Consider the following 11616-nt stretch of genomic DNA (forward strand, 5'->3'; position numbering starts at 1 on the left):
CTTTTGTATAGTAATATGGCCATTAGGTGAAAGAAAAGAAAAAAATATTTTATGATAGAGTAACTTAAAAATATAGATAATAGACAAGAAAGAAATAAAAATTAATAATTTCTAATATTACCTTCTTATAGAAGAGACTTATATTCACTTTATAAGAGCATTAATGAGCCAAATCAAAATAAATGAGATATATAATTAATATAAGCATCTTTAAGAGGAAGTTAAGAATAGGTTTTAAAAAAATTACCTCAAAATACTAAGAATTGATACTTAGAGAGGATTGGTTGTGAACCAAGATCAAAATCAGACCTCAAGGCACAAAATTATGTACCTAAAATGACTTTAAAGTTCTTTAGTTGATCAAAGAGCAAGATTTGAGAGAAAACTATGAAAAGCTTTTTAGAAGTTTATTTCATGTGATTTGAGAGTATATTAAGGATTTGAGAGCTTTTCAAAGAAAGAAGTATATTTGATGGATTTGGATTACTCAAAGATCAGCATTTAAGTTGGACAAGAAAAGTGGCCAACATCCAAGAGATTTTGAGTCGTGATGTTCAATATGACACCAATAGATTCAAGTAAGGGATACAATAAACCAACCTTGCTAAGAGAATTTCTTAGTTTATGGTGTCTCTTCAACAATTTAATTTAAAATTAAACATTCAAAAGGATAAAGAGTAGCATATGCAAAGTTGTTCCTATAGCTAAGTGTACCTCTAAGTGTGCAAGAAGATATCTTTACCAACAAGGTAAATTATTATATGATTATAAGACTCAAAGATAAACTAAATTTTGGCTATATAAGCATCATCAAGTATTTAATAGATTTTAAATTTTCAAATGTAAAAAAAAATACTCTCTGTAAAAAATATATTCCATTCACATTGATCAATGATATGCAATAATAAAAAAGAAAAGACATGATTTTAAGAAAAATTATGAACTGACAAAAAATTATTAAGATCTTGACAAAATATCATAAAAGACATTGCAGAGGTTACTTTGCTACTAAATCAATTGCTCAAAATATTTTGATAGCACAATACTTTTAACTTAGTCTTTTAAAAGACTATGGATAATATTGTATGAGTTGCATGACTTGAATACATATACCAAGTGATCCTTGTTTCATACCAAACTTCATCTTTTTCTTTTAACTATAGCTTTCAAAAAAAAAAAAGAATTGATTTTATAAGGTGAATGCTCAAAATTACAAGATTAGATGAATACTTAATAGTTGAAATTGATTACTTAACAAAATAGGCCAAAGTTGTAGTAGTGAAAAATACATATAAGAAGTATTTTTAAAAAAAAATTATAATCAAGTTATTTGCAAATATAGTTGTTTCTTAGAGGTAGTAACAAATCAAGGATTACACTTTGTCAACGAGATAGTAAGCAACCTACTTAAAAAACTCTTAATTAAACATTTTTAGTACCTTGAATGATATCAGCAATCTTTAGCAAATGTTGCAATAGGAAAAGATAATGATATAATAAAAAGATAGGATAAAAATATAACTAGCTATAGTATCATTGTGACTTTAGAATAGAAGTGGTAATTAAAAAACTTTTTAGGTATTATAAGAATGAGAGAAGGAATATATCTTTCTTTCTTACTCTTTGAAAATTTGATATTTGGTAGTAAATAAATAGTCTAAGTTCATTTGTCATGTTTTTGGAAGATTTGACTAGACAAAACGATACATCATTTTGTACACAAATGAATAAAAGAGAAAGCATTGGTTCATTGACTCTAAAGTACTTGTAAACTTAATAATATTACAAAAGAATTATTGTACCAAATGAAATGTTTACATCTTGGATGCATCTTGATATTTCAATTATTATTCTACAATAGCCACTGAACAAGAGAAACATGAGCTAACAAACATCAATAAGCTTCACCATATAAAGCTTCACCAAATAGCCTTGTAAAAAAGACCAATAGAATACTTGTTATAATCTTGTCTAAAATAATCCTAAAAAATGACAAACATGGGACAAATATATAGACAAAGTTCTTTAAGCTTATAGAATAATGTATGAGATAACAAAGGAATTTATGCCATTCTACATGACCTATGGTTTAAAAGCTATTATTCCTATCAAATTAGAAATCCCTTCTTTGCAGCTAACTTTACAACATGGACTAAGAGATGAACAGTTGATGAACAAACAATTAATGATCATTGAAGAACTCAACAAAAATTGAAGATCAATATTATGGAACAACTAGGTCATTCAAGGATGACGCAAGGGCATCCATGACAACAAAAGAAAAATGAACAATTTTAAAACATGTATCTTAGTCATGCTTGTCAATAGTTGGTCACAGAAACAGCATGGGCAGAAATTCAAAGCTAAATAGAAAGAAACTTACGTTCCCTTCCAAAAATTTGATAACGCATCTTATAGTTTGAGTGAACCAGACTGAACTCTCTTGACAAAAGTATACAACTGGTCGAAACTCAAAGCAAATTACCACTCCAACATCTATCAACACCTATCAACATCAGTTCAATTCACTTTCCTGATCTTGGGGATGAGATGTTTTTACCCAAATATTTTGCCAATGTTTTGCTATGTCCTGGTTCGAGGCGACTCTCCATTCGTTCTTCACCTCTTTTCTAATTCTCCCTTTTTTTTCCTTTTTACCTTACCTCTCATTCTCCTTTAGCATTCACTCAGTCCACGACTACATCTTCGTCCTCCTCACAACCATTTCTGCCGCAGCTTCGACCTCATATGCCCTTCATCAGCAACGAAGAGATTCATCCAACGCCACCTTGTAGACTCCTCCAATCCATTAGTGATCCTTATTTTGATAGGAACTCCTGCTTGTCCCGCTTGTTAGCTTGACATCAATTTCAACAACGACTGGACTATGTGCGCGTCAAGAACAACTCCAACTACTGCATGAACCCCTCCGAAACAAATTTTCTCCTCTTCTTGGCATTGCCTTCCTGGCAGGAACTCCTTCGTTAGTTCTCTTCTTGCTTTAGATAAAAGGCTGAAAGATTATCACAACAGGCCATCAGACTTTGAAGAGGAAGTTGTTATTCTTATTGACTTGATCCGATATGAATAAAGGTTTTTTGTTTGCTTATAAGTATGTGAGAATGGAAAGCGTGTATGATACATGATTGTTATCAAGGGCATGAGAGCAAAGAACTATTCAAAGTGAACTGGTCGAGACGAGGTGCACAGGAGGTCTAGAAGATGACCGACGTAGAAGATGTTAAAAGTTATCTAAACGTTTTTTTGGAAGTAATGAGATTAGTTTTTTTCTGCGCGTGATTGAACTTCTTTTTGAGACAAAGAGAGAGCCAAAGTTCAATCGTTGAGTGGGTTATTATGAAAAAGTATACTCATTCGGTTTGCCAAAATAAGTTGTTTCAAAGGAACGTTCTTTTCAATGAACAAACAGAGACCTTTTTGGTCAAATTTCGTGAGAAACAAGAACATCCAATAGAAAATGTGAGAAACAAATAATAGAAATTGAGGATTAAAATAGAATTTCTAGCACCCATAAGGGTATCCATACGAGTATCATATAAAACCGGGTATCAACATATACATAAATTTGACTTAGTTTACCTATGTAAGTATCTAACCAAAATACTTTAGGTAATTGAAGAAATATACCATTTCTTGATAATCGAACTAATTAATTGTTACAAAAACATATCCCTTTGATTTTATTTTAGGCCGCTATTTATTGATATAAGCCAAGTGGTAAAAAAATCTAAAAAACCAAATACCTTTTCTTTATCTCAACCTTGGTTTCAACTTGTATTTTTATAACCTTATAAAATTGATCTAATTAAACATTGCTCATTTTAAAAACATCCTAAAAACTTGAATAAATTTTTTCAAACATATCTTCATCATCTAAACATATATATCTTATACTCTATGTTTTCATATAAATGCAAAATCTGCCACAAATCAGAAACGGGAAACATCAAGGGCACCTTTCAAGTTAAATTGGTTAGAAACACCAAATGTAGATTGTAAGTAAATAAACTAAAACTAATAAGAGAAGAGAACTATATACGTACCACATTAGGACTTTGCATTGTCTCAGCTGTACACTCCAAACCGATCATTTGGAACCACAACAAGTGAGTTTTACCTGCCAATCAGCCACGAAAAGCAAGCCCTCCAACTTACCCGCCCCGCTGGTTCCCCTACGCTCCCTCCCTCCAATCCTAGACTTGGATCAGCGGCTAAGATTGAATCTGAAGGCCAACGCAATCTGACGGTCCAAAATGGCGGAGCCAGTTGTTTGGGTTGGGAAGCCTCGAGGCCACCGTCCTACGAGGTGCCAGACCTGTTGTTTTCGAAAGGCAGAAAAAAAACACTGGGTTTCACACAATGCATGGGCTCTAGAAGATGAGAATAAAGCGAGAATTAGGGTTCCGGACCTGGATGGGAGGGGCGTCTATGTCTGCTCGGAATGCGACGACCGAGCCATCAGCCCCGATGACGGCCACAACGCCGCAACGCGAATCGTCACTTAATCGTCCTAACTCCCAGATATTGAAGATCTAAAACCCCTGTCGATTCTTCCTGTACAATACGGAGTCAACTTGAGTGTCTCTGTTTTTATTTTGCACTCCACAATTTGTCTCCTACACCTCAAACTTGGTTCCAATTCTGAATTGCTCCCTGGAAAGCCTCACTTTTTCCATGCCGTGTATACATTACTAATTGCAAAAATGTATATTATCAGGTCTGGCACACTCTATGCTTGGAAGGAGGTAGAATAGCTACTTCACACCAACTAAATGTAACACCATGGTGATACCGATATGATATCCGAAGCTGTCAACCAATTCAATTGGTGGCGGCATACTCCCAGCATGAAATGGTTGATTTTTCCGGCTAATGATTTCAACTGAAATAATTTACGTTTGTATGTGTAGCAGCCTGAGGTCAAGAGTACGTAACAATCACCTTGAAGGTTTAATCCAGTGCGTCACAAGCTGTGCCCTATATCGCAATTTGGGTAACGGACTTCTGTGTCCATCTCACAAAATTCTACTTCGCAACCCAAGATTCAACTGTCCCAAAAACCACAAATCTACCGAGGACTCAGTGACCCTAATTGCATGATTGTTCCCTAACTCTCCCATCGGCAGAAAAAATCTCTGATAAAATTTCAGTCCGCCATAGCATACAGGCTATATCCCTCACAGCAAAATGTAATAGATGAGATACAAGATGACGAATTGGTTAAGAGCTCAAGTCGGTCCCCATTCGGCTCCACGAACAGAAGTATCGAAACCAGTTGCCACGACGCACGATATTTTTGGCTGGCTAATTGAAACCTTCGGATTGATGATGTAACGCCTCAGATTGTGCCACGTAACTGCGTGAGTGTCACTTAACCCCTCAAGATCGCAAACAAGTAGGTTTACTTCGAATGCGGGTCATTACATTGGATCCAGTTTCCTTTGTGCTTCACTCGATCGCTCAATTGGCTGGCATTCTGCTATCGATTTTGGTTTCCAAGATGGCTTCACGGACTGGTGCCGTATGGGTTTCTTTCGCAGTGGCGGGTATGATTCTGATGCAACTGGGGTCACCCGTGGAAGCCAGAACTGATTCCTTGGCTTTCGTGAAGAAGACCTTGGCTGAGCATCCTTTGGTCATCTTTTCTAAGTCTTATTGCCCGTAAGTTGGTAACCCATGTCTTGCATCTGAGCATCCCTCGAGGGAGTAGTCCTCTTAGCAACGATCTTTTGCTGCTACGGAGTATTATCGTTCTTGTTTCGGTCTTCTCCCTCTCTGTTAGCTTCTGATTTATTTTTCTCATTTGTTTGTTTTCCCAGTATCGGTGATGTGAACCTTAAGCCCATGTTTGAACTTGGGAGTTCTGTTAGGGTGTTCGTATTTTTGAACTCTAGTCTCGATGGAGATTTTGGTGAAATTAAAATCTTCCTTAACGAGACTGAGTGGTGGGTTTTTCCTGTTTTCGGTATCTCTGCTTAGCTTGTGTCTCTTGACGCAGCCATTGCGATGCGTACATTGTTATTGCAGTGCTGGTGTGGTGCCACTTTGAGAGTGTTGTCTGTTGCTGCTAACTATCTGGCTTATTTTACTCGTTTGTTCGAAGTTTGGTTTACACTTCTGCCTGATTGTTAAATTTTTTTGTGCTTAGGGGTGTTTACTATCAATTCACGATTCTGAGGATGCTCATTTTTTACTGTTGGAAGTGCTTCCCGGGGTAATGTGTAGATACTGTAAGCGTGCGAAGTCGGTGTTTGAGAGCATGAGCGTGAAGCCGTTTGTGCTTGAGCTTGACGAGCGAGGTATGAGTTGCAACTTGTCACCTGTCCCTTGCATTGGTGTTTTCCTGGACTTTGCTCAGTCACTAAAAATTTGCATATACATTTGAATTCTAGTATGTACTACATTGGATATCTATTGTGAGAAGTGCGTGCTTAGAGTATGTGTGTTCTCGTAGATTTGGTATTGGGACGGCAGACTTAGCAAGTAACAATTATCATTTTGATATTTGAGTTGAGCATAGGAGAGATTCGTCAAGTTTTGGGGAGCTCATTACACGTCAGCATTTGATATGGAGCTATGAAGAGACTAGTCCTTGGGTCAATAGCTTATAACTCTAAACTACTCTTGATAATTTTATACTTACGTGCCAGTGTTATTCATACATTTCGTTTCCTACTTGAATGCAGAGGATGGAGATGACATTCAGCAGGCACTAGGGAAATTCGTTGGTCGTAGAACGGTACCCCAAGTATTCATCAATGGGGTGCACCTTGGAGGATCTGATGGTAATAAACCCCTTCACGTTTTCTTATTTTTGGTTTGCATCTAAACCTATCCGGAACTGTATGAACACTCTTGTGCAGTTTTCTTTTGTTTTCGTGTCGCGATGTTTGAACACGGAGGCATATTATCAACATGCAGATTGTATTCCGTTCGTTATACAGTCTTCTCAAAGCTTACTTATTTGAATATGGAATGCCAGTAATATGTTGTGACTCCTTCGTTTACCATAATTATTGGTGAACTGAGCAATCCGGGATACCTGTTGTCAGTTGTGTTGATTTCATATTCTTTTATGAGTGCAGACACTGTTGCTGCTCAGCAAAGTGGCCGCCTAAAGAAGCTGCTGGCTGGTTCTGCCTCTGCCGTTAATGCAGAAAATCTGAAGTCTGAACTATGAACCGGCCGGGGTGCTGCAGTCCAACTTTCTGATAAGGAACCTACTGCAAAGAAGGAGATTACGGAGAAACCCCCCGTGAAGAAAGCCTCTGACGAGCAGCAGAAAGTTGGATTCAGCTACTCAAGAATATGGCCACCAGTAGTAGGTGCAGCTATTCTGATGACCATGTTCCTTGCTTGGGTAGCTGCCAAACCTCTAGTCGTGCACCGTTTGAAGCTCCGCACGACTAAGCGCCCCGGCCGTCCCCCTCTCAAATCTCATATCAAGAGAAACATGTCAACTCCTAATGTTGATACTATTCAGAAGGTTTAGTTTTCATGAGAATCAGTGACGCGCTCTACATTACCAGGAGACTTGCTCACTTGGTATGAGTGATCTTTCACGGCAGTATTCTTGATCAGTGAAATGTTATTATGGGACATCCTTGAGAATAACTTGATGTACACGTTGGATGTTTTTCAAATTGTTCTCATATGTTTTGAGTCTAATGCTTGTTTCTACGTAACACTCGTCTGGATATTGTGTACTGCCTATCGTACAAATTTGCCTGTACTGGCTTCGGCACTGTGCTGATTATATCTGGGTTTGAAAAATACTTGCTTGTTTTGAGTTTCAGTGGAAAAGAGTGAGGAAATGTAATTAATTGGGATTGCGGCAGCGTACTAGGGATACTGGATTTATTGAATCTATTAAATGTCGATTGTCGCATCCAGTTATGACTTACTTGGATCCACAAACTTCCATTCTTGCTTATTACTATATCGATCTATGCTACAATATCGTGGACCTGGTAGAATGCTACAAACCAAAAGTGTGCCACTTCTTTCGCCACGAAGTTGGAATCTGAGGTTGTGCAATGATGTGTGCATTGCAGTTCAACGGAGTTCTATATTCATTTCGGCCAGGTCCATGGAGTTTTTTTTACCTAAAACTTGGAGCTTACCATTCACATTTGTGGCTGCTACAATTTTTATGCACAGCTTGGTGCATTCTGTTATCTCAGTGCAGAATCCAAAGATCCTTCGTCGTTTCTTTGTTTGATTTTATGTTGATACGTCAGTGTAATGTCGAGGATAAGTAGAGAATCTATTTGCAGGTGAAGAAAACAGTCGTGAACCCCCGTTGACAGTATGTATCAAATTGCAGGAACTGGCAATTACCCGTAAGACCAACAGTTTTTGTCGTTTGCTGTAAGACGCCACTTGTATTTATGATACTGCAAGGATCAACGATTGAGTGCGAGAACGATTAGTTGAGCAAGGGAGGAGACACTTTTGTGTGCTGTAAGAACCATGTAAAATAATAGAAAAAAAACATTTGCTTTGGAAATCTATGTTAAGCCTTAACTATTCTCTAAGGTGATAATAGTAGTGTCATGAAAGAAAAAAAAGACTATCTCTGGATTTGCAATTGAAAACAAAAGACTATTTCATAAAGTCGCTATATTTTATGTGTGCGAAACACTGATGCCAGTCAGTTCACCACTGCAATGCTGACATCATCTGCTAATACAATTTTGAACTTCCATATTTCTGTGATTCATTCAGTGCTCTTTGTACTGCAGAATGTCTTCCACGAAACCCTGAATGTTGAAATCTCATAATCAGATTTATACGCAAGCTTCTGAGGGACAGTATCGGGCATCACTCATGAAATTGAGATACGCAGGTCACAATCTACCCAATAAATTTATCGACTAAATTTGTTACATCAAAGGAACTGATTGTAACCAAGGTCTAGAGAATGAAATGCCTTGCCTTGTAAATGAGAACGAACATACGATTTTGGGTACTAAGTAAATATTCTAGTACCTTACTGTGGAAAATTGCGTGGTACAAGAGGCAAACAATTGCCCAATTGCATGTAATGCAGACAAAAAAATAAAGAAGAGAAAATGACATTATTTCATCCCTTAAAAAACCTTCGCCATGAGTACCACGGCAAGAATCCTCCTGTAATTGTACAATCAAAACGGGTGAATCAACAAATTTGATATCTCAAATCTAACAACTAATATTGAATAAGAGGACCAGAATTCTTCTCTCAGAACTGAACAATGAGAACAACACGATTTGATAGGTAACGTGCTACAGACAATGCCGGTTATGACATGGGTATTCTATTTTGACAATTAGTCAGTGCTTCGGAGTGGGACAGGGAAGACTCACCACAATTACCACATCGAAAATAGCTCCCACCCTTCTTCACTAGACCTGATCCATTGCATGTTGAACATCGCTGTTGAGCGGCCTGCATTTTCAAGTACCAAAAAAAAAGATTAAAATGTCATTCCTCAAGTTACAGCAAGATCAGAGTTCTTCGAGCTCACTAGTGCATCGCAGTGCCATATGGCATCAGCTTCTTTTTATGGCATCGCAATATAAATATGGAAAATTCTATGGTAGCACGTCAATATACTCATAAAATAGGCCATCAGCTTCTTTTTATGGCATCGCAATGTAAATATGGAAAATTCTATGGTAGCACGTCAATATACTCATAAAATAGGCCATCAGCTTCTTTTTATGATTTAGCTATTCTAAGAAACTTACAATGCGCTTGCTGAATTCGATTCCAGCTACCACGAAGGGCGTCACTCCAGCTGAGTTAATCACACACAACCAATTCAAGTCATAATCACTCGCTTACTCGTGTGCAACAATGGACAAGCTTGCCCTACATCAATAATTGACAAAGATCATCCATTCCAATTGCGTTTGCCCATCTTCCCTTCTCCAGATGTGCAGAGCGAAGGCAAAAATGACTGCCCTAAATTTAAGTCCACGTCATTCACTCCCCAAAATACAGAACCACAAGCTCTACATGGTCACGATAATTCGCCGAGAATTTAATTCCAACTCATTCCGAAATGTTCAGCGTGGAAATTTCTCATCCCAGTAAATTCAGTGCGTACTATGTAATATACATATACCCAATTTCAAATTTCTACGACCTAGAACACGCATGGTCCCAAATATCATAAAAAAACCAAATGGACCGCAATTCAAACTGAGAAATGTGCACAACTCACCAATAGCTCCCGCCCAAATCTGCCAGGTAAGATCGGGCGTAGATTGAACAACTTGCGAAGCTTCTGCAATGTCAGAGAGAGCCCGTGCTCTCACTGCTACTCGAATCCGTCTCGCCCTACCCAATTGCCGCTGATGCGCAGACCGACGGAGCAGCAATTGCGGACGCTGGGAGTGCAAGCAGCTGCCAGCTCCAACTCCAACCAGGGCCATGTCCATGACTCCAAACCTTCCGACCCTTCCAACAACGACCAGCGTTTCCACCACCGCTCTGCAGCTCGCGCTCGGATGGTCGAGAAGCTCACGTAAGACCTCACACTCACTTCACGCTTGCTGGACCTTCACAGAGATGTGCCATGCATCTAAACCGTTGAAGAGGAGGGCAATGTGGACCCAAGGACACCGTTGAGAGAATGTGGCGGCTAACAAGCCGTGGATGGGACTAGTCCATCGTGGAAAGTTGTCCACTCCAGGCCTCTTGTCTCGTGCCCTCACGAACAGCTCCTGCCATTGAAGCGCAAAACTGCAACGAAATGGCTTCACACAGCAGCTTCATTTCTCGGAGACGACAGGGGACGAGTCGACAGAGTAAAAGGTTGCTTCAATCACTGAGGCTCGAAAGTAAAAGATTTCCCCTCAGCCGACGGCTCGAAAGGTGATTGTGGCATTTCTCCCCACCCCAACTCCACATTCTGGCTCCCTTCTTCTGGAGCTGGCATCGAAACTCATCACTCCTTTAGGATATATATAATAATAATAAGAATGGTTAAACCATTGGCTATGCCAAGGTCAAAAATAGTACATTCTTGGGAGCCAATCAGAAAGATAAAAATAAACACAATATACCAATCAATGCCCCTTATTACGATTATATATATATATATATATATATCAGCGCCACGTCAGCTAGGTGTAGGTCAGGTTTGCAGTTGCTGCCGCCATCGACCCGTCCCATCCTGTGGCTGCCACCAGCCTATCCCATCCTCTGATCTTGGATAACTTGGTAGTAATTGGGTTTTACCACCCAACTACTCCAGCCTCAAGCCAATGGGATTTTTTTCAACTCGAGCCAAACGTAGGGTTGGTCGATTTTTTTATATAGATAGATATATATGTATATATATACATATAAACAAATAGATTAGAAATTTGTCTAGATGAGTATACCAAAACAATAAAAAAAATAATAGTAAAGTGAGTTTTATATATATAGAAATTCTTAAAAAATTAAAACTATGTTGGCATATTAGCTTCAAGTTCTGAGATGCACTATACCAATTCTATCACAAACCAAATCAACAACATGTGGCTATCCAAATAAGACTTATTTCAATACAAGGATTTATAATATCTCTCTCAATTTTTTTGAAATTATACAAGATTTTT

At 38.2% G+C, this 11616-nt stretch overlaps 2 protein-coding genes across 3 annotated transcripts; one reads left to right on the forward strand and one right to left on the reverse strand.

Moving 5' to 3' along the window:
- The first annotated feature begins 5452 nt into the window (after window positions 1-5452).
- LOC112295259 (glutaredoxin-C4) lies at window positions 5453-7664 on the forward strand. The gene is made up of 4 exons (XM_024546565.3): window positions 5453-5682; window positions 6247-6320; window positions 6708-6806; window positions 7107-7664. Exons 1-4 carry the CDS (start codon window positions 5522-5524, stop codon window positions 7199-7201), a joined length of 429 nt encoding a protein of 142 aa, XP_024402333.2. The 5' UTR covers window positions 5453-5521; the 3' UTR covers window positions 7202-7664.
- LOC112295260 (uncharacterized) lies at window positions 7093-10533 on the reverse strand. Of its 2 annotated transcripts, none has more exons than XM_024546568.3 (4): window positions 10233-10533; window positions 9754-9803; window positions 9370-9451; window positions 7093-8417 (listed from the first exon to the last, which is right to left on the reverse strand). In XM_024546568.3, exons 1-4 carry the CDS (start codon window positions 10447-10449, stop codon window positions 8410-8412), a joined length of 357 nt encoding a protein of 118 aa, XP_024402336.1. In that variant the 5' UTR covers window positions 10450-10533; the 3' UTR covers window positions 7093-8409. The 2 variants fall into 2 exon arrangements, with proteins under 2 accessions (XP_024402336.1, XP_024402335.1); XM_024546567.3 differs by lacking the exon at window positions 7093-8417 and adding an exon at window positions 8789-9153.
- Between the last annotated feature and the right edge of the window lie 1083 nt (window positions 10534-11616).

This window comes from Physcomitrium patens, chromosome 18 (assembly GCF_059467195.1).
Source record: "Physcomitrium patens ecotype Gransden chromosome 18, ASM5946719v1, whole genome shotgun sequence".
Lineage (NCBI taxonomy): Eukaryota > Viridiplantae > Streptophyta > Bryopsida > Funariales > Funariaceae > Physcomitrium > Physcomitrium patens.